Raw genomic sequence first — 26314 nt, 5'->3', positions numbered from 1 at the left:
CATGAGCCTCGTGGCTGGACACGAAGGATCCAAAAATTTTTGCGTATCACGCGCAGGAGTTGCGGGTGGATTCGCTCGATGAGAGTACCCTTTGAATTTTGAATGATCCCCGAGACTACTGCAGTCACCATCGGAATCGGCACCCACGGCTCTGTCCGCCTACACATTCCCTATTCACGACCTATTCGACCCATCAACCATCGCCGCGTTTCCTACACACGCTCTCCTCTTTCCTTCCTTTAATCCAAACTTCTAAAAAAAAAAACTGTAGCTTCCTCGCAAATTTGTAATAATATTCAGAGTATTCCGCGGACCCGAACAATTTTTTAGAAACCAAATTCACAGTGATATTTAAATTTCTCGGAAAATTCAGATTCCGCTGTTAACATACGAACTTTTACAGAATAAATAACATTTCGGTGTACGCTAATATTTTAAGGTATAATCTGGTATTTTTCTTTGCCGTAATCACACCTCGACAATTTATCGGTACTTAACACACTCGTCTACAAATCTTTCGTAGAAACTACTCGTTTATACACCCAAGCGCAATTTCCATGATTCTTCTCGGAAAATTTCCTTTTTCACGCAACCGGTAGAAAAACCGGCAAAGGTGACAAACAAATAAGTTTGAACGTAGTCCACGAAAAAAAAGCAGCTTGACGGAGCATAGCGACACGAACGGAGCAGCTTTGTTCGTAATTCGGTAGTTCACAGCGTGGCTAATTGCACCGCGTTCCATGGCTGGGGCTCGTAGATCCCGTGGAGCCGTCGCGCTAATTTCCACAGGATCGGGGAATTTTCCGGCGACGGAACGATCGCGATTAATTATTAAACGCGTCGACGATAGCTGGCTGGCTGGCTGGCTGGCGCACGGTGATTAGCAATCGTAAAAGACAAAACGACCGATGCATCGTCATTGATTTTCAACGGTCGACCGAGGTGCCAGTTTGGCGCGCGTTCAGCCAGGTATGATTATCGATTATCGCGTCTAACCGGGTCGAGCGGCCGTGACGTTTTCGTCCGCCGATCACGCCGGATAATTCGAATTGTAAAACCGTATTTCAGTCGTTCACGCGATACCAGTTTTTTGGCCCGTTCACGCCTTCGTTTGATAGCGTTCTGGAGAATCGTTCGATGCTGGTACCGCTAATTTCGTTTGAATCGTTTGTGTTGGAAACGTTCGTGGAACATCGATGGACAGTGATTATGTGTGTTTAACAGAGAACCAGATAGAAGTGTGGCAAACACGACGCAAGTGATTACACTGTATCTGTATTATTGCGTTGGATTTCATGGAGGTTGTAGGTCGATTCTTTTCGTAAGAAAAAACAAACTACTCGCATCCATGAGTTCATTTATTACGAAAAAACTGACATAAGTGATTGAAGATTGCAAGGTGAGTTTAAAAAATAGCGTTCGCAACATTATCACTTTTTCTGCCGCTTATCAGTTTACGAAGTTGATCAATGCGGTTTCTGAATGGCTCGATTATCGTTTTGTACCTAAGTTGGACGCAAAAGTTGAACGAACTGCTGCAATAGGCAGTCGACTCCGCTTTCCTTCCTAGTGGACCTAACCTTAATCTTGAAGTAACGCAACAAAAATTAACGTCTTTCGAATCTTTGATATCGCGATAAATTTCAAATACTAAACAGCATGTACCTGAAAGAAAATGGAGGATGGAGAGAAAATGGAACTATACATATCGACAACGCTTAACGGCGACGGTCGGGTATCTGCTGCGAGCAGCTTCCGGCCGCAGCGGCAGAAATTAATTAGCAGAGCGCAACGGATCGCACGTCGCGCGTAGTAATTGGCAGCGCGACGACGCCCTTGTAGGGAGCATAAACTGCGGAAGGGATGCACTGGAGGGGCACTATCCAAGTGCATCGACGAGGGGAACGCGGATAAAGGGGCCGAGCGACAGGAATGAAAAAGAAGAAAAGAGGATCGATGTAATCTACCATCTGCTAATAATAGAGGCTTTACGCCGTCCATTCATCCGCGGCGCGGACCAACGCCGCGTGTTTACGCTTTCAACCGGTGCATCACGGCCATAATTTCCAACGATTCCGCCATAGACGCGTCGCGACGTCCTTTAAAAGTCTAGCTGCCGCTCGAATTACGTAATTTCGAAGCTCCGTGGCGCGTAATGCTGACACAAAAAGGACCGTCGAGAATACGGTTATCGCACGAGAGGGTGGCAACGATGAAATATTGAAATAAGTGGCATCGATTCGTCCACAGTGGCCCGAGTGATAAGCGGACTTGCCCGGGAAAACTGGCGAGCTTTTATTCCACGAAACTTTCCTCCCCGAAGCGAGTTAATTAGAATTAAAAAAACCATAGGCGGAGTTGGCAGCAATCGTCGTGTCGCGTCACCGTCATTTTTTAGTTTAGATATTTGATGATTTTGGTGATAAAAATTCACCGCTCGTAGCAGAGTATGTCTCTCTTCTTAAAGATAGAGAAACAAAACTGCTTTTATTTTTTCAAATGATATTATACGCGTATGACGTTTCGATCGCACAAATAAAGCAAGGAAAAGACTGGCAGAGTTTCGTTTAGTCGCAATTGCGTTTCGAAGAATATCGTTTTATTTGCAACAAAATGTTTAAGAGACTGGCGTTTTTAATTACTGCGGCTAACAAATCCGGAATTTCAGTTGATGTTTATTGTTCAAGATACGTCCCGTGTACTTAACGGGATGGTATATTTTATGCAGATTTTTGGTTATCAGATTGAAACTGAACGCGCTGCGCATTTGTCCCACAAGTTTATTAACAGAGTCACGCGGATGGAAGGAAATATTTTTTGATATCATGATTTTCGTTCGTGCGGATAATTAGTATAAATTTTATCCATCTTCTCGCGATTCTTCGTTTCTTCGTTTATAAAAACATAGTGGCGAGGTGCAGTAAACAAATTCACACAGAGATGAAGTTATTAATCGATGACGCTCCGCTACGATTCCAGCGAAATCTGCGAACGCAAGAAGTCACTGCAACCAATCCCGTTACATTCCTCGTTAAATCGTTTCTCATGTCAGGAAATACGTTAACCAAAGTCAGGTATTCGGAAGTGGCGGTGGGTGCGGCGTCTTATCGGCTTTCAAATGGCTTTGATAAGCGTTAATGGAATTTTTGTCGTTCTCCGAATTTCGTCGAAAATAACAAATAGCCTTGAATGTGGGTGGTCAGAGATTCGGTGATTCGTATCTACAAGTTTTTACCAGTCTGTACGCATCTTCCGGAATCGTTTCAGTGTCCCTCCTATCCGGCAAACAAATATTCCTTTGGCGCAAAGAGGAACCGTTTGTCGACAAAATCGATACGAAGATGCTTCTCTTATCTTTTCCGGCGTCATCGATCGTCGTTTAAATTAATTCCTCTCGTCTTAATCAGGTCTCATTCGATGTTTTAAAGCGTACGATATCGTGTCGAGTTTTTTAACGAAACGTTAAACACGCGTCACTCGATTATATAATAATTGTTTCGACTCTTGCGTATTACCCGTACGATTATTATATCGGATCACGTAAGATCGCGAAAGTGTATTAATCGCTGATTTTCTTCGCAATTTGATTTCGCTAGCTTCTTGACGTTATCTCGGGGAAGACGATGCACTTGCGTCGTCAAATTCTTCAAATAATTACACAAACACGGTAGAAAGCGACACAGGGCAGGTAGGAAGCAGGCGTCGCCGTGAGTTCCATATCACAAATCGATCTCCCGACTGGTCCTTCTTGGGCCTTCGACTGCCACCATTGCTCGTTTTCCAAACGAGATACGCACCGTACTACCGAATCGGCCGGTTTCAGAAACACGCATCGCGTGTCCCGAAAAAGGCTTAATTCTAGGCATTCCGCGGGTCGGGTCGGGTCGGGTGACTCGACTCAGGGAAGATAGCCGGCACGATAACAGGATTCCGAGAGAGCCACGAGGAAGAAGGAGAGACCGCCGGGACGGGACCAGTCCTCTGGTGGAACTCGCCCGACCGGACGTCTATCCCCGAGGTAATTCTTCGAGGGGAGCGACAGTTATATGTATGGTCGGGTAGAGCGTACGCGCGCAAGAGGGACGAGGAGGCACGGTGGAGTCACGAAAGGCCGAAGAAGAGACCCGAGGGGATCGAGGAAAGAACGACGAGGACAAGGAGGAGCTCGACCGAAGAAGAAAGCTGTGGGAGTCGAGGCTGAAGCAAAGGGAAGGGAAAGGAACGGGCGAAAGAGGGCCCTGAAAAGGAGCAAAAGAAGCGGAGGATTAAAAAAGGACTATCAATGGGGGAGGGGGGACGGGGGACGAGAAAGACGGGCTCGAGTGGGACCAAAGAAGGAGCGAGAAGACGATCCAGGAAGGCTAAGGCGGTGGCGGGGATGAAATAAGGCCCGAAGAGAAAGCAGAAAAAAGATGAGTGGCGAAGGGAAGTTGACGGGAGGAGGTCAAAGAGAAGAGACCGAGCGATGCTTAAGAACTCTCACTGACGTTAATAGTGTACGAATGTTGGTCCGCGAGCAAGTGTTTTTTAATAAAATAAAACAGTTATTCTTTTCCGATCGTAATTATGGGACCCTTCGGATACTATTTTTTCGCAAATTATCGTTAGCTCTTCTATCAGACCGATGTATGGTAATCGATAATCGTAATTTATCTTTCCGACAAGAACAAAGAAAAATCCGGTTGTACAGGGTTAAACGAGGAACGATACGAAGAACGCGGAGGAAAAAGACGAACCGCCGTACGGTATAGTAGCAGAAGGTACACCCATGGGAGTAGGAAAGGGGATATCTTTAATTCGCGGCCGAACGATTCGACGAGCCCGATTCCCGAACGGTTCGTTTGCATCGCGGAGCCTTTTCGTGGTATTTAGCCGAACGAGTAACGATTTCAGCCGTGATACTCTCGCAGGACCCATGCCGCCGATACGGAGGATCGGGAAACGAGCCAGCCCAAGAGAGAGGAGACGGGGGCGGCCGTGGGGCAGGAAACAGGGAGAGGAGGCGGGAAGAGGGAATTTCGAACGAGAGACCTTCAGCGAAGCGCGAATTAATTCAACGCACAGCTCTCTGTTCCTCCGCTTTCCGCCTCATCCCCCTCGACTCTCTCACACGAACACGATACACGCTCACGCCAGCGAGCCACCCTCTTTCCTCGTAAATTTGCCCTCGCCGCACCACGAAGGGCTTCGGGGAAAAAGAGAGAGGAAGGACGAGAGATGGGGCGGAATGACAGACGCCCAGGGATCCAGGCAGAGCGCGTGCAACGATACAAAAAAAAATGCCAAGAGATAGGGGGACGCTAGCGGCGGGATACCGTATGTTGGCGGAGGGCACCGAGGGGAACCAAACGATCAAGTGGACGGTCGACCCGGGCTATGGACAGGGGTCCGAAACTCGGGGCCCCTCTCGTGTTCCATGTACACGTGTTTTTCCTCGCTCGCCAAAGAAAAAAAAAAAAAAGGAAACGCAATTTTCGACGGCCAAACGAAGCGAAGGGGAAAATTGGTCCGGTCGCGCGGCTTCGGTTCGGTTCGAAGATAAATAAATGGCGCGTGGTCTGTTGCAAACGGCTGAAAATTTGATATCGCCCGGTTAACTGTACTCGGCTTGCGTCCGTTTTTTCATATTCTTGCTCTCCTTTCACGAAGAACGTTAAGTTGTAAGTTTGTACGTTGTTAACGAAATTGGACATATGCCGTGTGAATATTTTGCGGGTCTTCTCTTTGTAACAGAAATTACGTTATTTTTTGTAGATTCGTGTCCCTCCCCGGTGCTAAACGTTAACGTTGAATTGGATAAACGATGTGTAAATTATCTGGTATAATGTTTAGTATATTACGAATGACTGGCATTTCACATACCGCCGCACGAGCTGCGAAATCTACCGCTACGTAAAAATAAATTAATTTGACTAGCCAATCGATGTCAAACGCTGATATCGATGAAAAACGAAAAATTAAAGATAAACGCTTCCTAAAACCAGGTATAACTCCGTTATTTTAAGCCAATTCGATATCCTTCTAAACGATTCCGATATCCCAATAACCGAAAACCCGTCGCTATAAACAGGCTAACTACCCCATAAACGGGCCCCGTATCTCGAGGTCTCGCCACATGCGAGGGAGAAGTCCCCCTGCCGGCTGACAAAAAGAGGAAAATTCCCCATAAATTGCAATCTGCCTGCGGCCCGGTTCCGCTATCGACGGCACAGTGGAAAAGGCGTCGAATAAGAGAAACGACGTGCTAATCGGCTCGTTTACAGTCACGTGCACGCCCACCGTCCGCCTGTGACGTTCGATTTGCATCGGCCACTTAACGGGTGTACATAATATATGTATCGCGGCTGCGGCGACCGCAATTCCGATGTCTCGCCGCTTGGACCCTCGTCGATCCGTCTCTCCGTGCCGCGCTCTGTCTCTCTCCTTCGCTCTCCTAGCCATGTCGTTCCTCTCTATCGCCCACCGTTCCCCTCTATTTTTCTCACCCACGTTTTTCTCCTCGTCGCACGCGCCCCACCATCCATTTCTTTCCTCGTCCCTCGTTCCATCTTTCCCGATGGCTGTTTCACCCTGCCTGTCTCGCTCTCGCGACGAGCAGGCTGCGTCTCACCCTTGGCACGTTTCTATCCTCTCTCTGTCTGCGCCTCACCCTCTTTCGCCGGCTTCCAGCCGCACTCGAGAAAGCATTTCCACCCTCCCGCCGCGCCGGCGAGAGTAAAGTGAGTTGGCCCGGAGAAGCAAGTACGTGGGGGTGGGTCGTGGCGCGAGTGCCAGAGGGCAGGGGCAAGCCACCCCTACCTTAACAAGCAACAAGGGTGGAGAATTAATGAGAGAGGGCGCTCCGGCAGACACTTGTGGCTACCGCCCAACCCTAGCCATCAAACCGAGCACCGATCCACAGAAAACCCTCGAACTTAACGCACCACGCCCGCCGCTTTTCGATCGCGTGCCCGCCAGCGCAGCGCACCACGGCAAGGAAACTCGCTCGCCTGTTCTACACATACGGATACCTATATACAGGGGCGGGGGGAGGAGAGATAGATAGATAGAGAGAGAACCTGAACGTACACACATGGATTCCAGGATGCGTTGGATTTTTGCTCTCTGCCTTTCTGGATATCTCCGCGTAAGTGTGGATATCTGCCAGTGTGCGCGCGTATAGTTTTTTTCGTCGACGTTTTCTGCCTCGTTTTGTTTTCACCGGTCAGGCAGAGGGTATTGGATTTTTTGGAGGAAGTTAGAACGGCACGTGGGAGGAGGGCCGTGGAGGGTCGCGAGGAGAGGAAGGTGAATTATGGCCGGAGGAAAATTAGTGGGACTTGTAGTTGTGAAAAATTGGTGCGAGTTGCGGTCGACGATAGTTCTTCGTTCTCTTTTTTCGGAACAGGTTCGTTTTTATATTTTTTCTTCTCGGGGGCACAGGCACTGCTGGCTTAGCTTTTTGAAACGCGGCTGTCAATACTCCACGATGCTCCACGATGTAATTCGTTAAGAGAAACGTTTCTGACACGATGGTCGTAGGATGTACGTACGCTCCGATTAAAACGTACAGTTGAAAGTGCTACCTACGGTTCTACTATTAGAAGGATTTCTACTTTGTACGGATTATCAGACGTCTTCGAACGACGATCAACGGTTGCTTTTATCTCCATGACGGTTCATCGTACAAATTAGATCGAGCGATATTAAACGGTAATATTAAACGATATAGAGACCATCGAACCGCCAAAAGACAAACCAACCGTCCGTAAAATTTTCCACGCGCAAGAAACTCCAGAACGAAATCCACGATCCCTTCCGACGATCGCGTTTCCTCCACAGCCCCCGACCTTCGATACCGATCTTCTCGAAAGAAATCGATCGGTCGTCGCGACCCTTTCGAATAAAAAAATACCCTTTAAAAAAGAAATCTGGCGAAAGGCAGACGCGATATTCGAGAGGAGCGGTAATCTAACGAGGAGCGCTAATTAAAAGAAAGGCCGGAGCAGAAATTAGCGTGACGCTTTTCGCGGATTCCGCGTACCGTGGCTCTGGCAAAATGGCGAGTGAAACAGCGGGTTGCGGGGGTGGAGAGCGGACAACCAGATGTCCAGGCTTTCGTTGTCGGTCGCGTGACACATCGCTGTCGCGTTTTTGAGCACGAGCAGAGCCATGAATGCGACGCGCGCTGGTTAATGCGACTACCTATGGACGCATGCTTAATTGCTTTAATTAAAATTCACGCTGCGCGTCGGGACATCGGTCTCGCGAGGCAGGAGGGAGGCGAGCGATGGGTAGGGGATTGACCAAAGGGAGGGGAGGGATGCGTAGGCACGTTTATTCGAATGCGGCCAGTGTACGTTCGCGAAAGGAAACGGTACCGCTCTTTCTGCCTGGCCACGACTTCAGGCCACCGGATTGAAAAAAGGAACAAGGCGAAACCGGCGTTCGTTGGTCTCTCGGCCGCGGCCGGTTCTCTCTTGGCTGCTTCCGGTAACAGATTTTTTCACCGACGCGGTTTTCCCCGAAATTCGGAAAAGTCGAACGAACCGTGCCCGCTATGATCGACTTTGACCTTTTCACGTTACCGTAAGTTTTTAACCAGTTTGCATCAGTTTCGACGAAATGGCTGTTATCGATGGTTCGGTTACGTAACCGATAGAACATCGATAGACATATCCAACCAGAGAGAAAGTAACTTTACAAATCAGATACACATCTAGTCGCAAAGCCGAACAACACACTTTTCGTAACGTGGAATCGCCGATGCAAAGCGTTTTCAACTTTAAAATTGTTTCTCTATAAAAAAAAAAAAAAAAAAAAAAAGAACGGAGAATGTGAGTTACAATGTTTTCCCCCTGTGGTCTCCGTATTCAGAAATTCCCGAACAACCGACCCAACTTCGCCTCGATAACCAGCCAACTACGATCACGCTACCGTCGATATCGTACCGTTAATACTTGACCTGTTAACCACGGTAAAACGAGTTAACCCGACGTCCGATACGTACAAATATTTAGAAGGTAATAATCTATTCGTTCGGATACGATTTTGGCCGATGCGCTCCTAGGTTTCAAGATATACGACGCGCAAGGATCGATTTAAAAAAGTTGATTAAGAAACAACAGATATCTCCGTGTTATTTAGGACGACCACGAACGATTCGAGCGATAGCGAGGGATAGACAAGTTTCCTTGTCCGCGTTTGGTTATTTCAGTGAGCGCTGGAAGAGTTAATTCCATGACCGAAGAAGCTTCTGGTCGGGAAAACGGTCTAACCAACAGGTTAATCGACCTTATCGAAGTACCGCGATCCTACGATCAACGAAACGCAAATTTCTCTCGTGCGTTCCAAACGAAAGGGAAGAGAAAAAGAATCGTGCGAAGAAGCTGCGAAAGCAGGAAACGGGAATGAAAGGCAGAAGGAAGGACGAGAAAGCGAGCGAGAAAAGGACAAAAAGCGGTCGGGTTCTCGCCATATGGCAGCTGTCCCCGTGTCCCCTCGGCGGACCGTCTAATTCGTGGTCTCTTCCGAAGGGACGAAAACTGCGAGGGCGGCGAACGAGCGCCGGCTGGATCAACTGGATATGCAAAACAAGACGATTTGCGCGAGGACGAGGGCAACCGACACGCGGAGTTACCCCCCGGGGTCCCAGGAACACGATACCGAGAGGCTGTACACTTCGTGCTCGTGCCCGGCAGCACAGATATCGTATGTTCCCGGTATCGCCATTTTTCTAGCTTCCCATCGTCGTAACTTAATTCCTCGATCAGGTGGAGGAAACGACGATGGGGAGAGGGGTGGCACGGCGAGGCGGAATAGAGAATCGCGGGGGGGAAGAGAAACGAAGGTGGAAGAGGAAAAAGGAGGAAGCGAGCGAGAAAGAAGGAGAAGGGAGAAAAAAGAAGAAGAAGAGGAGCGATTCGAGCGGAATCAGGAAGGGAGTAGGATGTAAAAACGGTGGCTGGTACAAGGGACGGTACGATCCTGCTGCCTTTTCCCCGCACTTTTCGCTCTTTCCGTCCGTGTGGCTGTGCCGTACTCTCGCGTCTCGTATCGTAAAAATCGAATATTTCCACGAGCGTAGGCGAGCGCACACCGGCACACGCTAGAACCACCTTTATATCTGTGGACGTGACTCCTGTGCCGCCGCGCCGCCACCGCTGCCTCTAGAAATATATGGTGCCGTAACGGTCGCTGGTGCGAGAGCTCGTGCATGGGCCGAGGGAGAGACAACGGCGAGCACGAGAAGGAGGGGATGCGAGAGAAGAGGAGGAGGAGGCGAACTCGAAGCCAAAAGAGAAAGGGAGACAGCCTTATACGCCTTCCTGTCCGTTGACCCACGGGACCCTCCTGGCTCTGGCAACCCTCGCGACCCTGTTATTTGCATACGCTGACCTCCTTTGCCGATTTCCATGGACAAACACAGACATCCCGCGGAATCTCTGGCAACCTCCACCTCCGCCTTCTGTCTCTTCCTCCTCCGCCACCTCCGCCTCGTCCTCCTTCACCGCCTCTCGCTTCTGCCGCTGTCGCGTCTTCGCCTCGTGCATCTCCTTTCGCCGCCGTTTTCACAGCCCGTGAAGCGTCGCTCGACCGTGGAAAGTCTGCCGCGCGTTCGAACGCTCGCTCACCGCGAGAATATCTATAGTTAGCGGAGCTTCTAGTCATTTCGGAGATTCGACGCACCGAGGACAAAGATCAAAGGACTCGGCGAAAGCGACGAATAGCTGGCGAGAAAAATTTCGCGTCGAAAAGAGTGGAACATGGGCATGATGACGTTAATGGCGAAAACGTTGCGTCGAACGAGCAGTGATTTGCGTACGATCGCAAAAGTGCGCGTCTGTCGTACGCGCGTACGAAAATTCGATTCCGGAAAGCATCGTTCAGACAGATTACAAGCTCGCATCGATATAGCATTTACGAAAATTTATCGAATCTGGCGGTATTTGACGAAAAGAATCAGCGAGAAAATCGTATCTCGGCGGCGTAGAACAGCGCGATTTTCCAATTCCGTTCGTCGAATAATTTCCTGATTTCGTTTGGAGAACGCGATCTGACGGAGACGCCAGGAAGTTTCGGAAAAGGATTTGGCGATTTGAAAAACTGCTAAAGTACGGTATCCACGGGCCACGTAATGCGCAATTTGTATACGCGATAAGAAAAACAACAAGCGGACAATCCGTTCTTAGGATATCGCCGGAATCGTATGCCTCGTCTAAAATATACAAGGCGTATATTCTATACGTAACAAGGAAACATCCTATACGTACATATTCGTATCGTCTTCCGCGAACAAAGAAAATATATCGCTTTCATTTTTCGCTCGAGCCCGAGCTGCGATCGACTCGCCGATCAAAAGATCCAAGAAACGCCAGCTGCTGCATGGGAAACGCTACCGCGACAAATTTTTTATCGGATTCGATCGCTTCGCTAATTTTTAAATAAATAAGTATCGCGTCTACGAGGAGGAAAACGTAATTCGCGTTAAAAAAAAAAAAGAAACTCGCGTACACGACGCGTTCCTCGAGAGTATTCCGCACCGACGCAGGCGCGCCTTCCCAAATGGTCACTTTACACCCACTGTAAGCTGCCTGTCCCCGGAGAACTGGAAACTTTCTACCCAGCATGTACGTATCGGCGTGTCGTCAGCTTTTTGGCAGTGGCGCGATACCTCGTCAGCCCCTTTGTCACCCCGAAAGTCGTCGCTAGGCTGAATGCACTCGACCGCGAAACAGTGTGCGTATAATAAACCTCGTGTACGTGTGCAACACGCGCGCTACCCGACGCCATTGCTTCGCGTATCGCACAATAGAGACCTCGTGCACATTTACGCCATCGCTTTCCCCCGTCTCTTCAACGTCCACGAGTTTGGTCTCCGTCTTCCGCCACCTCTCCAATGTCCCTTTCCCTCGGTTCCTTCCCGTACCGTGCTCTTCCGTCGCGTTATTCACCGTTCCCCGTCCCTTTCCGTTCCAAGCCATCCAATCCTCCTCCTCGTTCGAAATACCTTTCTTTCTTCTCCCTATCTCGCCCGGTTCGTCGACTTCGTTACTCTTGATTTCTGCGTCTCGTAAGGTCTACCTTTGCTCGACGACTCCGTCGCGAGACCTTCCTTTATCGCAAATTCGCAAATCTCACGCCCTGTTTCGCCGCACTGTCCTTCTTTCGCAGTCACCGCTTCGATCGCCATTTCCTTTTCTCGGTTTGCCCGCACGGTTCTTCTTCCCCGATGCACCCTTTTGTCCGCGATCTTTCTCTCTCCCTTTTACCAATCCCTTGTTCCTTTCTCTCGCGGATCTTCTTTCTTTCTTTCTTCCTTTTCTTTTTTTTTTTTTTTTTTCTCTTTGCTACGCTGATCTCCTTGTAAAATGTTCCACTTTGGCGAAAATTACTTCCGGCCAAGTCGATTTCACGGAGTTCTCGTTCTCTCGATACCGTTTCTTTCGACGAAGCCTTTCTGGACCGAGGCGCTGCCTCGAATATACGTACGCGGTGTCTGGAGATTCCCTGTTATAAGATTTCCCTTTCCCCGGCTTCTCCTTTCCGAAACGTTTCTGCCTACGGAATTTTCCGATCCGCGTAGCTTTCGAAAATTCCCACTTTTTCAAATCTGCCCAGTTTCGAGCGGTTTCCCGTCGGAGATCCTCGCGCCATCTGGCAAATTTGTTTGTTCTAATCTCGCACACCGGAGATTTCCATTTGCGAAACTTTTATTTATACATTCGCTCGTCCCAGCGTTCTTTCTTATTTCCGAAGAATTCGAGGATTCGCAATAGCGAAAGCCTCGTTGCTCCTTCGCCCGAGTCACCCCTTCCTACTGCAGCCTCCCCTTCTAGTTCTGCAAGATCCGGCCGTTTCCAACAACCCCATCCTCGGATTGCCACGTTTGGCCGAAACTTTCGTCGGCGAAAAAGTGCCGCGAGATTTCCCACTTCCGGGACCTTGGCGCGTTCCCCCTGCCGAACGCGCAGACACGGTGACACCCGGCCGTAAAAGGGTGAACCGATTCCTGGAAGCAGGCCAAGGAGGCAGGAAGCGACGCGCGAGAGAAACGTGGCCCGTGTCGAGGCCGGGACGCTTGTCTCTCTCTCTCTCTCTCTCTCTCTCTCTCTTCCTCTCTTTCTCATTTTCTCTCTGTTCTTAGCACGTGAAACACCTCGAAGAACGGCGGTCGCGAGCGAAACCGCGCGCCAACCTCCGAAGCAGCGACGCGTAACAGAGAGCGATCCTGACGCGAGTTTACGACTGGCCGTGGACAACTGTTCCCGGGCGCAGCTGTTTCGCAAATACGATGCAATTTTCGCGGTTACGACCGGTAGGCCTTCGACGACCAACCTTCGGCGTCGCGGCCGATGATCGACGCTTGTCAACGAGCAAATACGGGCTTCGCTCGCTGAAACTCGAAGCCGCGCGACCTCTAAAATCGCGCGAACGGATTTTTAAAAGCGCTTTACTTTTACTTAGATTTGTTTGGAATAACGCGACAGCCCGATCGTCGGTTACGATCGTATCGCGCTCAAATGCGATGTATTTTCGATGATAACGGACCATACCGAGGGTTTTCGCGAAATGCCATTACGCGTCTAAGCAGCTATTCTTGTCCGAGTATTTATGAAAATCGATCTAGTCTTACGTTTGGAAATAGATTGCAGGAGAACTTGGACAGAACGAAGGTAGTCAAAGCGGATAATCGTTAGCGCTTGAATAAAAGAAAAGTGACTTATTCTTCTAAAAAAAAGTGAATTATTCTAGCAGAAATTTACTACCTAACATCGTCAGTGATACGAATAAGACCTGGCGTGGAAAACTTCCAACTATTATTCGATGACTCGATGTAACGCGTATCTCCGTCATCGACAAAATGTCGAACGAGAAATTTTAAGTAATTCAAAAATTCGACGAATGAAAATCGGAATAACGGACAAAGATGTGTGTAGCGAGAATAGATTTTAAAATTGCGGAAAAATCTCGACGTCCCTGGTAGTTAGTCGCGCCAGCAAAATGGTACTCTGGCGCAATTTTCGTAGATAATCGCGGAGGAATTCGATGCACTTGCCGCAACTGCCGGCGATAATCCCCGACAAGAAGCGGCGTCGACGGTCCTACTTGGACGGTTCGACGAGTTTCAGTAGCCGGCCACCGTGATATCCCGTAAAAGGATAGGTTGCTCGCTGGAAAGCGGCCAGGACTCATTCAGAAGGACGTGCCTGGACGGCTACCAACTTGCTAATGTGCCACGAGCCTTGAACTCACCGTGTGAAACACACGTAGAACGCGTAGGTACATGTCGAAAACGATCTTTGGAAACGTTCGAGAACCCGCTCCTTCCGCCCGATCCAACGATTTCGCACGATTCGATCAGCATTTTACAATGCGTAATATAACATTCGAATATTAACGTGTTCGGTATTTCTGCATATATATGAACACATTGTTGAGATAAAAGAGACATAAAACATTTTTCTTGCCGAATTGCTAATTTTTTCGTACAAAGAATAAGGAAGATTCGAGGGACAAAGAGATTGCGTAATTACGCGGATAACGATTACGGAAATGAAACGCATAAAAAAAAGTAAAATAAAGAAAAAAATAGAAAAATATAGAAATATAGCTATAATTGGTGAAAGTATATTTTTAGTCTTTCGATTAACGTTCGTACGTTATACGAGCAGTATTAAATTACAAATCTGCTTTTTGGTATCTTTTAAAATATCTAGTTTCCTATACAGTTAGAGTAATGATTACTTTTTACGTTCCAACCGGGATTATATAAATTCTGTGCAAACAATTCTATACAAAACTAAAATATTGCCATCTAATGAACAATTTAAAAATGCTTTAAAAATACACGTAACTACTTTACCAACCGCAGCTTCATCCATACCACCGACTCCATGGTACCGACTGTGCCATTGACTCAGGACTTGATACAGGACTCTAGCACAGTGCCCTACCATACTAATCGTTGATCTTACCGCGATTCGACTTTATCAATGAACGATAAAACACGACTATATCGATAACTATACTGATAATATTATCGACTGAGCTTTGATCTAAAATTTACTGATCGATAAAGTATGTCACTTTAAAGATATTTAAAATACCTATGCGCTGATCTGTGTCATGCCATGATCTGTGTCAGAAGTAACGAGTAATTGCGAGAACATGTATGATACGTACTGATCGCACGATCGTTGTTCATTCAACAACCATAAAAAAATGTATTGTGAAAAATATGCAAATTAGTAACTGAAACTTTAACAAGGTATGATATACGCACACATATACGATATAATTGTATAACATATTCAAATTGTTTCTCTTTAAAAGTCAACTTTATAATCTGTAAAATACATTATATAAAATCAAAACACAAATAATTTCCTTACAAACAAATATTCGATGCTTTAGAAAATTGTGTCAAAACATTAATGTTACACAATCAACTAGTATAAATAAATCTTTTATCATACGTGTATATATGAATACCAAAATTTTCGTTTTAAAATAATCTTTGTTTATCGCGTTACTTTTTATCCTGTTGACAAAAATAAAACCATTTTTTAGCAATAAACTGCGAGATTTCGCTAGCATTAAGCACTCTCGTGCTTTTATCTCACGTGACAAAATTTCATAACAATCGTCGTACGAGTTATATCACACAGAAAACAAACGAATTTGCGTTAAATTTATGCGACTCGAGTTAACCTATCTCGTTCGACAGCAAACGGCGTTTCATCAATTGTTATCATTCCTTATAAAATCCCTTTCCAAGTCGCCTCGTGATCGAGGCGACGACGTTTACATAATACATAACGTAGCGATTTGAAAACTATAACTTCCAATGTTTTCGCAGTCACACTTTGAAATAGAAACTTGGTATCTATTTTGAGTTATACGAAATGTGTTAATCGTTTATTTATATAACTACTGTGCTGCATCTTCAGCTAACCGGTCGTTGTAACAGTGTGCGATATAAAATGATATATTAGATCTGAACTGTCAAACCAGTTGTTTACAAAATCATGGATGAAATTTGGTTTCATCTATCGAATCAGGTCGAGACACTTCAGGTAATTGTAATTTTTCATCAAAATTATCAGCTGTTTTATCTTCCTTTTTCTTTTAATTTATAAATAAATTAAAAGATATATCACTATCGATTATTTGTCATATCAGTTTCCAAAGAAATGAAATATAATTGACGTTCGGCTCTTCATCTTCGATATTATATGTTAAATTTTTTGTTGGCGAGAAGATTCAAACATCGTTATTTGCACAACAAGGACAACAATGGGTCATAACATGGTTGACTCAAGCACGTCAAATTTTTTACGAATTGTATGAGAATCAAACGATGCAAAATGTCAAAGACATTGTACAACATATACTTATTTGGATTGAAAATGCTTGGGAACAATTACAACATCGATACTATAATACACATTTTAATGTCAGAATACTTTACAGACAAATAAAAAGCTTATATACTAACGGAGGTAGCAAAATAAATTTTAACGTTTCGTTATTTAATATTAATATTAATTGGAAAAAAATGAAAATATAATTCTTCTTCTAGCGTCCAAAAGGGAACTTGCGTTTAGTCTGACAGGTTTAGTTGTTGGTACTTTACTTGGTTATTATGCTGGAGTTAATTGGGGGCACGTATCTCATCATATGCATCGTATAAAAGCTATAATATGTCACCATTACATTGGTATCGAGGTATTATATTAAGTTACATTGACGCGTAAAAAAATATATAATCTTAAGTTGATGCGACTAAATAATGTAAGTATATAACTGAAGCAATATTACTAAAGCAAATATATTTTTATTATAAACGATATAGGGTGTGTCCATGATAGACGATGCTGAAATGCCTATGATCGAAAGATCTAACGAATTATTAGTACAAGTTAAAGCAGCTTCTGTTAATGTTGTTGACACAAAAATTTGTTATGGTTATTCCAAAATTTACAGAAGACTCCTCAATTCCGGTGTACGTAAATTAAAATGCTCCATTTTATCGTATTACTTATATTTAAGTTGCGTTACTTATTCATTTTCAGAAACACAAAGAACTCCCAGTAACATTGGGCAGAGATTGTACTGGAATAGTGATAGGTATAGGACAAAGTGTTATTAATTTTGACATTGGAGATGAAGTGCTCTTAGCTGTACCTTCGTGGGCTCCTGGTACAATGGCAGAATACATAGTTGTCCCAGAAACTCAAGTAGTTAAACGACCGAAACTTTTTACCTTTGAAGCATCTGCGAGTCTTCCCTACAATGGATGTTTAGCCTGGGATGCTTTAGTTAATAGATCTGCGATCCAGGAAGGCAATGCGAAAGGGAAACGGTATAAATAATTGCAGTAGGACCCCCTATAAAGCGAGATATATTTCCGTGTTATACGGACTACGCGTTATTCGAATCCAAGAACGCAAGAAACTATAACTAAATAAATCTGTAGTCTTTTTTTAATATGAAAAAATAACATACGTTCCACGATACACACTGTAAACAACCCCTTCTTATCGCTCAACAGTATTAACTATTTTTGCATTTTCAACTCTTAATCACATTGTACGGGGACAGTGGTATTATTTTTAGTCCGCGTTATAGGGGGTCCGACTGCAGATAAACAAATAGTTTTATTATTATATGTATATAGAAATTACTTTTTAAAGTAAATATCCTATAGAGTACTTATATATGGTGGAAATACACCTGTTGGTTGTATTTTAACTCAATTAGTTAAGCTATGGGGTGGACATGTAGTTACAATGTGTAAACAGAATGCAATTCCTGTATCAAAAGCTTTAGGAGCAGACAATGTTATACCATTAGACAATTCAGATATAGAAAAAGAGTTACAATTACATGATAAGTACGTTCAATATAACAATTATTTAACGATATATTAAATTTACTTGTGTTAAGCGATCAATAAATTTTTAGATTTGATACTATATTTTATACCGGGGGTCAACCAATTAATGAACGTATACTAAAGCAGCACTTAGCATCTTATGGCTTTTATGTCTCTACAGTTCCCGAACAATTAACGTCTGACTCGTTAGGTCTTGTATTTGGAAGCATATTTGCTGGATGTGTACGAATAAAGTTACTAATACAGGTAAATGAAATTATATACGTAGTATTTTTCTATTGTTCAATTTGATTTCAAATTCGATATTTATTCTAGTACGTGCTTGGATTTAATATGCATCAATGGAAAGAAGGTTCAAAGATTAACGCAACATACTTACAAGCACTATGCGATTTAGTTGATGCTGATCAATTACAGATGGTTGTAGACAGGGTGTATGGACCTCATAATATTGAACAAGCATTGTATCATATATTAGATCCCAATGCTATCGGCAGTACTATAATAACATTTCAGTGACAATTGAATATTATATGTATAAAAGTTTTCAGTTATATAAATATCGCAGTTTCTTTTATCAATACATACTATAAACAACATCCCTATCTCCTATCACTGCCAAATACCGTCCAACATTAAAATAATCTCTATACACCTAATAAAACTGTACAATAAATACACATGGTGCAAAAACCAAGACTGAATAAATATTGTAATAAAATTTACTTTATATACGTAATTACATAATTCATATAGTTCCAAATTGTAATTTACTAGAATACATAAATGAAAAGGAATTATATAACAGGGTGTACAAGTTAAGCCATAAATATTGGACGATATATGTAAAATGAAAAATATTACTCCAATGTCTATAATTTATTTTATGAAATAAATATGAAACTATCTAAATGCATTCAGAATTATTTATAATGACTTTATATGTTGAATATTATAAATGATTCAGTATATAGCACTCATAAAAATGAAAAAAGTATGAGTACTTTGAACAATTATTTTGGCTGCCTTCCACGTGGTTTTCCTGTTGTTCCTTTCTTATTTTTTTTAGCAGCTCCCTTTGTGTCTTCTGCCTGTTTTAAAATATCATAAATTTAGTAGATTAAAAAAAAATGTGTAATCTTAAAAACCGTTATTTATATTTACTTTACGCTTTGGAGGATTTGGATTTGGTAATACTTTAAAGAATGTATCTAGCCTTCCTTGAGTGGAAGTATTTCGTGCTTTATATAATTTTTTTGCACCATTCCTTACTCTTTCCTCATTAAATTGCTTATCGCCACATAAATATTTTACTAACCCTTCCTCATTTGGTTCTGTCCATTTCAGCTTATGCAAAAATTAAAATGCTTATAAATATTTCCAATCATTTACAAATGTTATACTATACATAGAATGTTATACTTACATCAATTGTTTCAGGATCTGTTACTTCAGGTTCTTGAAATAATAATCGAGCTTCTTTATAATTCCAGTCTTCAGGAATGGAAAACTTCTTAGTATCCAAGTTTTCAATAATTTTTTCAAGTGACCTATGTGTTTTAATTAACTCTATAGCTCTTTTTGGTCCAACTCCTTTAATGCTACTTGTATAATCACAACCTAACATTATACAAAGATCAATGAACTGTAAATAAGCAGAAATAACAAGTTATTAATGGCCAGAAAATAAATATTTTTATTTATATCTTGTATACAATAAAGGTATCGATCTTACATACTTCATCATGATTTAATCCAAGGTCTTCTAATACTTTATCAAAATGAAATTCCTGTACAGGCATCTTTCTTGCTTCGCTAAATGTTAATCGCCTGAGTAAAATATTGCATCCAAAAGTAAGCGCATCCATATCTTCTGTAGCGGTTGCAAAGACCTTACCAGCCTTTACCAAAGCAGCACATTGAGCTTCTGCTTCACACGGAGCCTATAAAATCAATGTATGTATTACAGTAAAATTTATAACGCCTTGTTTTACCTACATCAATGTAAGGAATGCCCATTAATTGCAATAACTGTTTAGCCTCTTCTGCATGCTCTTTTGTAACTTTTACTAATCTTCTGTTAAATTTCTCTATATCCTCTGCGTTTCCTAGAAAATGACAAAAGTTTTTAATATGATATATAAATTGACGTAATTATCATATACAGGGTGTTCTGCAACTGGTGGTACAATTCAAAACTGTGACCTAAGAAGACCCTGATTATAAGAAGTCATTATACGTGAAAAAATAAGTTGATAGTACACAATAAAATTTTTTCATATAACGCTTTGTTTCCGAGGAAGTCAAGCTTGAAATTTTGTTGAGTATACTTGAATTTCACTAAGTATCAACTAAGTATGAATAAATAATCAGTAGCAGGTTATTCTACATGCGAAAATAAGGCAAAAATGTGAAATGGAATTTTTCCATTTAAAGGAATATGCCCCATTTACAAGAAAATAAAGTTTGAACATGTTTAGTAAAGAACTGGTCCAGTGCATACACGTGATACATTTTTAAATCTACTTTTCTCAAAAGCAAAGCTATATTTTTGTTCTATTTTTACGTGCAGTTTGACTCCTGTTCAACCTGAAATTAATCCAAGTATACTTGTCAAATTTTCAAACTTGATTTCAAAACTTTCCCAGAAAGAAAGCATCATATGAAAAACATTTATTGTATATTTTCAATTTAGCTTTTAATGTAGAATCACCTTCCATTCAACTGTACTGTGATAACTTATGGTTACCAGACATTCTATATAATAAATCAAATGAAGAAAAAACACAAATCATTTTTAACATGAAATAATCTAATATTTAGAAATACCAGCTTCCTCTGCTGCTTGTAACAACTTCTGTGTTTCGTCTCTTCTTTCAGCACGTTTTGCTAATTCTCCACCTTTTAGGTTCGGTGGTTTTCCATCAAACACGTATACAGGCTTTATTCCTTGCTCTACTAAACGTATTGTTCGATAAAATGTACCCATTAAATGACTATAATATAAAAAATATTAAAGTAATACAAAATATGTATTCATATGTAATTATTTGTCAAAATATATACCTTGTTGTTTCACCATTTACAGATGTAAGCTGAGCTCCTTCGCTCCGTACTGCAATAAGAAATTGATATAAACACATAGACGCATCTATGGCTACTTTACGACCTAGAATGGAAAGTGAAAATGTAAAATATTCCTTTCATAATTAATTTTGATAATTAAATGATTCAAAATTCCGAATTATCCTGATTATCTACATACCAAAATAGTGCTTTAATTCTTGTTCTTTAATAGCACTTGGTGCTATATCTGCTATTAATTTTGATAAACCTAAAATGCCCATGGTAATATCACTCAATCATTCAATCACTCGCGTTAAAGTTAGTCCAATAATGTGCGAAACGTGGAATCGAAAAGAAACGCATAACATAAGAAGAAGTTTCGCGCCAATATTACGCTGTAATAACGCTGTAATAAGAATAAGCATGCTGTTCATCCAATGTGAGAAAATTAAAGTTACTAAAACTGAAATTACTAATACCTGCTAATACCTCTTCTAATACAAATTATTTGATACTCAAATTTATCCTATTATTATATAATATTTCAATATCACATATTTTATACATCTTTTTATGTTGAGTATAAGAGCTAAAATGAAATCATAAAATTGCGTATAATAGATTCAACAAATTGAATTCATATGCCATTAGTGTATATTTGAAATTAAGATGCTAATTTAATGAATAATAAGCTATACATATTATATGTATTTCGTTATAATTTGTTTATGATATTATTAGTGGAAACTTATATAATTATAATTTTCTAATTCGTATCGGTATATATCGGTATTATGTATATATATATATATATACATATACATATACATCCATATATATATACATATAGAGAGATGTTACTACATACTTACATATATACAGTAGATGTTCCACGTGGTTGAAGTATTAGGAATTGTGCATGGTTTTGTAATATGTGTATTTGTTGTTGAAAATGGATACTAATTGTGATTTAATAAAAACAATCGAAGATGATCAGGAAGTGCCAAATTTCTCTGAAGATTCTGATGTCGAAGATGATGTAAGACATAATTTAACAAATTATATTAGGTTAAATAGTACAACTTTACTCAATTAGAAAGATGATTGTTTACTGTATGATTCTTATTTTGGAAAAATAAAAATTTCCGAATTAATGTAGTTTCAGCCTAGGAAACAAAAGAAAAAGGAAAATAAGGATTTCGATAACAATTTTCAATTTGTAAATGATATTTCCGATTACAATAAAGACACATGGAATGACTTAAACAAGTATATTAAACGAAAAGCTAAGACAAAACTTGATGATAAAATTAAAAGAATTAAAAGAGGATCCGAATCTAAAATACAAGTACATATATATACATATATAACTTTGATGTTATTTCTCTTTATATATTTAGTTGTTTCAATTACATATACAACAATTACGTTACATTTATATATTCTTTCTTCAGAATGAAATAGATAACGAATCCAATATAGACTTATCTGAAATTAAAAAAGAAGATGATGAACTATCTTTATCAGAAGACGAGCTTAGAAAAGGTAACAATATTTTTTCCTTTATAATGTAAACTTGATTAAAGAAATATAAATGTTTTATTTTAGATATATTTAAAACTAAAGAAAAGAAAAGCAAAAAGAAAGTGGTTGTTAAAGAAAATGATGAAGAAACAATTAACTTTGAGGAATATTCAAATATAGAAACTCATGCAACATTTTACCAAATGAATTTGTCGCGTCCTTTATTAAAGGTATTGTATATCAATATATTATGTTACATAGATTTTAAGTTAGTATTTGATTATTAATATATATATTAATATAATATCTAATTCATAATACATATTCTTTAAAGGCTATAACAGCCATGAATTTTGTGCATCCAACACCTATACAAGCTGCTACCATCCCTGTTGCATTAATGGGTCGTGATATATGTGGTTGTGCTGCTACAGGTACTGGTAAAACTGCAGCTTATATGTTACCAACACTAGAAAGATTATTATATAGGCCATTAGATGGTCCTTCTATTTCTCGTGTTCTTGTACTTGTTCCAACAAGAGAACTTGGTGTGCAAGTGTATCAAGTTACAAAACAGTTATCTCAATTTACAACAATTGAAGTAGGATTATCTGTTGGTGGTTTAGATGTGAAAGTTCAAGTATGTTGATATATTGTGAAAAACTTAAATATTAGTAAATGAACACTATACTAAGAAATAATCCTTTATTAATTTACTACTACTTTAAAATTAGGAGGCTGTATTAAGGAAGAATCCAGATATAGTAATAGCTACTCCAGGAAGATTAATTGATCATTTAAGAAATACGCCATCGTTTTCATTAGACAGCATTGAAGTGCTTATATTAGATGAGGCAGATAGGTAAATGAAAAAAGAATATTTGCTTTATATTCCTTTTATTAATTTATAATTGGAAGATTATATACATATACTTTTTTATTTATAAGGATGTTAGATGAATACTTTGCAGAACAGATGAAGTACATAGTAAAACAATGTTCAAGAAGCAGACAAACAATTTTATTCTCAGCTACTATGACTGAAGAAGTGAAAGATTTGGCTGCTGTATCTTTAGATAAACCAGTTAAAGTTTTTGTAGATAGCAATCAAGACGTTGCTTTTAATTTACGCCAAGAATTTATTCGGTAAAATTATATCTTATGCAATTAATTGATCATGTTTATGTTCTTGTTTAATGTATGTATATATTCATCTTTTATATACTTTTAATATAGGATACGAAAAGAAAGAGAAGGAGATCGTGAAGCAATTTTGGCAGCCCTAATTTGTAGAACCTTTCATGATCATGTCATGGTCTTTGTGCAAACAAAAAAACAAGCTCATAGATTACACATTTTATTAGGGTTATTAGGCATCAAGGTATTTAAAATATAATTTATTCTAATAAATATTAAAGTATATTGAAGTTTGTAGTAAAAAGTAAAAGGTAATCTTTTAAATCATTATTATATATAATTTGATAGGTAGGAGAACTTCATGGTAATCTTACACAACCACAACGTCTAGAAAATTTAACAAAATTTAAAAATGAAGAAATAGATATTTTATTAGCAACAGATGTTGCTGCAAGAGGTTTAGATATTAGTGGGGTAAAAACCGTAATTAATTTCGTAATGCCAGTTACCATGCAACATTACATTCATAGGTATCAATATTTAATTTGATTGTGAATTTTTACAAGTACCCAATATAAAAAAAATTAATTGCTTTATTTATTTATTTGTTAGAGTTGGGAGAACAGCTAGAGCTGGTCGTGTTGGAGTGTCAGTATCACTAGCTGGGGAACAAGAACGTTCTTTGGTTAAAGAAATTATTAAAAATGCAAAAAATCCAGTAAAGAATCGAATAATACTTCCTGATATAATCGACAAATATTCTAAAAAATTACAGTCTCTTGAAACCGATGTAAATAAAATTTTAGAAGAAGAACGAAATGAAAGGGAATTAGCTAAGATAGAAAATCAAGCAAATCGAGCAGAAAAATTATTAAAAAATGAAAGTAATAAAGGCACTCAAAGAACTTGGTTCCAAACTCAGAAAGAAAGAAAAGAAGAAAAAGGTAATTTTCAATCCATTAATTTTCGTATTTGAAATTGTAGCTATTCAAAATTTCACATGGAATACATGTACACATTATCAAAATAATTTATATCATTTTTAGAGAAATTATCATTGACTGAAAAACTAAACACAAATAAAGGGCAGAAACAAAACAAGGAGCCATCAAACATAATTGAAGAAAAGAAAAAGAGATCTAAAGAACCTAAACAGGAAACAGCAGAGGATAGAGCCAAAAAAGAATTAGAAAAAATTGCAGCATACCAAGCGAGACTAGCTAAGAAAAAGAACAAACAAAATAAAATCCGGACAGTTGTAGAGAATGATAAATTTTCATCTAATAGAAAAGGTAAGTTCTAGTAATTTATTTATCTAGTAAATTATTCATTTTAATTAAGAAAGATTGGATCTTATTTTTTTTTTCTATAATCTCAATTCGATTTCAGCATCGCTAAAACGGCCAAAATCTTCATTTGCTGCTGACTTAACAAATACAAGCAAGAAAGCTGTGAAAAAAATGCGTTACGAGTAAGTATATTTTATTAAAGTAAGGTAAAATAAAATATTACATATCATTATATTATATTTAGAGACATACATAATAATGCTTTTATAAATAACTATTTTATTTATTTTAGGGCAAATGTTAAAAAAAATCAAAGTAAAAGAAAAAGTGCAAAAAGTTTAAACATAGGAAAAAAGGATAGTAGATCAAATTTTAAAAGACGTTAATTTTGATATTTGTAACTATATCTTATTAAATACATACCATTTTACTTAATTTGTTTTATTATAGAACCGTTACAATGCGTCACTTATGTCTCACAGATTGACAGATGAATAGCACTGATTAATTGGTTTTTTTCATCAGAATATGTATATTTTGTAGTCTATAACCTGTTTGAAAAAATTGCAGTACTATGCAATTAAATACTTATAGAAGCAAATGTTTGATAATAATACTATAAGATAAAATATAATATAATTCAAAACAATTTGAACTTATAAATTATTTCAAGAAATATCAAATTAAATTTCATGAAGCTGAAACAGTAACAATGCACTGCCGATGACTTATGAACAATGCTTTGTACATATATGAAAAATAAAGAATGACCTTTATGAATGTTTAAAAAATTAAAAACTGCAAGATTTGCATTGTACTGTAATTTCAGTGAAGAGGTAATAGGTATGTGTTAATTCTATAATGTTTATATAATAAGATCAAACACACATCACCATTCACAGCCTCATACACAATTCTCATTCTCATCTTAATGTTTAATACAATTTAATGCTTAATACTAAGAATTCTAATGATGACAAAGGAAATTTTATAAAACCTAGGCCCATTTTAAATTATTTTAATGCTATTCAAATTTGTATCCAATTTCCTAATTTTTTAATAACAAAAAGGTATGAGATTATTTATTTTTAACTCTAAATATTAAGTAAATTCTATAGAATTTTACACTTAATCTATATTTATTCAAAAGTTTCATTTATTTTTGTTTACTGTAGTTATGAAATAAAATATATTTTTAAATGAATACATTATGTTTAAAGCAATTGGTAATATGTGAAATTACTATTATATAAATATTTATAAATGCAATGAATGTTTTTCAACATCTTATAAAATACGAAATAAAAATATAAGTATTTAAACCATTCAAAGTATGTATACAATTCCTTGAGATATCGGAATAATACATTTACTATATTGTTTGTACAAATATATGTTCTGGATACAAATTTGAATT

At 39.8% G+C, this 26314-nt stretch overlaps 3 protein-coding genes across 5 annotated transcripts; 2 read left to right on the top strand and 1 right to left on the bottom strand.

Annotated features, from left to right (window-relative positions):
- Nucleotides 1–15111: 15111 nt before the first annotated feature.
- Nucleotides 15112–18441, top strand: LOC117210546 (reticulon-4-interacting protein 1 homolog, mitochondrial-like). Of its 3 annotated transcripts, none has more exons than XM_033453676.1 (9): nt 15112–15250; nt 15933–16058; nt 16244–16484; nt 16565–16710; nt 16838–16987; nt 17058–17347; nt 17693–17878; nt 17950–18127; nt 18197–18441. In XM_033453676.1, the coding sequence occupies exons 2-9, from the start codon at nt 16011–16013 to the stop codon at nt 18398–18400; spliced, it is 1443 nt and encodes a 480-aa protein (XP_033309567.1). In that variant the 5' UTR covers nt 15112–15250; nt 15933–16010; the 3' UTR covers nt 18401–18441. The 3 variants fall into 3 exon arrangements, with proteins under 3 accessions (XP_033309567.1, XP_033309565.1, XP_033309566.1); XM_033453674.1 differs by having other exon boundaries at nt 15842–16058; XM_033453675.1 differs by lacking the exon at nt 15112–15250 and having other exon boundaries at nt 15559–16058.
- Nucleotides 18442–18589: 148 nt separating this feature from the next.
- LOC117210547 (flap endonuclease 1) lies at nt 18590–21335 on the bottom strand. Its single transcript, XM_033453677.1, has 8 exons — nt 21147–21335; nt 20948–21050; nt 20711–20877; nt 19880–19989; nt 19621–19824; nt 19308–19526; nt 19046–19228; nt 18590–18972 (listed from the first exon to the last, which is right to left on the bottom strand). The coding sequence occupies exons 1-8, from the start codon at nt 21226–21228 to the stop codon at nt 18895–18897; spliced, it is 1146 nt and encodes a 381-aa protein (XP_033309568.1). The 5' UTR covers nt 21229–21335; the 3' UTR covers nt 18590–18894.
- Nucleotides 21336–21817: 482 nt separating this feature from the next.
- On the top strand, nt 21818–25327 carry LOC117210590 (probable ATP-dependent RNA helicase DDX27). The gene is made up of 13 exons (XM_033453745.1): nt 21818–21986; nt 22107–22295; nt 22402–22492; nt 22556–22701; nt 22806–23111; nt 23206–23333; nt 23420–23617; nt 23708–23852; nt 23957–24138; nt 24221–24552; nt 24655–24900; nt 24998–25079; nt 25190–25327. The coding sequence occupies exons 1-13, from the start codon at nt 21900–21902 to the stop codon at nt 25281–25283; spliced, it is 2226 nt and encodes a 741-aa protein (XP_033309636.1). The 5' UTR covers nt 21818–21899; the 3' UTR covers nt 25284–25327.
- Nucleotides 25328–26314: the final 987 nt, after the last annotated feature.

This window comes from Bombus bifarius, unplaced genomic scaffold, assembly GCF_011952205.1.
Source record: "Bombus bifarius isolate JDL3187 unplaced genomic scaffold, Bbif_JDL3187 scf7180000008206, whole genome shotgun sequence".
NCBI classification, from domain to species: domain Eukaryota; kingdom Metazoa; phylum Arthropoda; class Insecta; order Hymenoptera; family Apidae; genus Bombus; species Bombus bifarius.
This window is presented reverse-complemented; position numbering and strand designations above follow the sequence as displayed.

Bases quoted from the DNA above. Each gene is read 5' to 3' on its own strand.
- LOC117210546 (XM_033453676.1), top strand. From the start codon at position 16,011: ATGGATGAAATTTGGTTTCATCTATCGAATCAGGTCGAGACACTTCAG. The intron at 16,059-16,243 runs GTAATTGTAATT...GTTGGCGAGAAG, and splicing joins ATCAGGTCGAGACACTTCAG to ATTCAAACATCGTTATTTGC. The intron at 17,879-17,949 runs GTACGTTCAATA...ATAAATTTTTAG, and splicing joins GAGTTACAATTACATGATAA to ATTTGATACTATATTTTATA.
- LOC117210547 (XM_033453677.1), bottom strand. From the start codon at position 21,228: ATGGGCATTTTAGGTTTATCAAAATTAATAGCAGATATAGCACCAAGT. The intron at 19,527-19,620 runs GTATGTAAGATC...GCTTATTTACAG, and splicing joins TTGGATTAAATCATGATGAA to TTCATTGATCTTTGTATAAT. The intron at 18,973-19,045 runs GTAAATATAAAT...ATTTTAAAACAG, and splicing joins CAAATCCTCCAAAGCGTAAA to GCAGAAGACACAAAGGGAGC.
- LOC117210590 (XM_033453745.1), top strand. From the start codon at position 21,900: ATGGATACTAATTGTGATTTAATAAAAACAATCGAAGATGATCAGGAA. The intron at 23,112-23,205 runs GTATGTTGATAT...CTTTAAAATTAG, and splicing joins GTTTAGATGTGAAAGTTCAA to GAGGCTGTATTAAGGAAGAA. The intron at 24,139-24,220 runs GTATCAATATTT...TTTATTTGTTAG, and splicing joins ATGCAACATTACATTCATAG to AGTTGGGAGAACAGCTAGAG.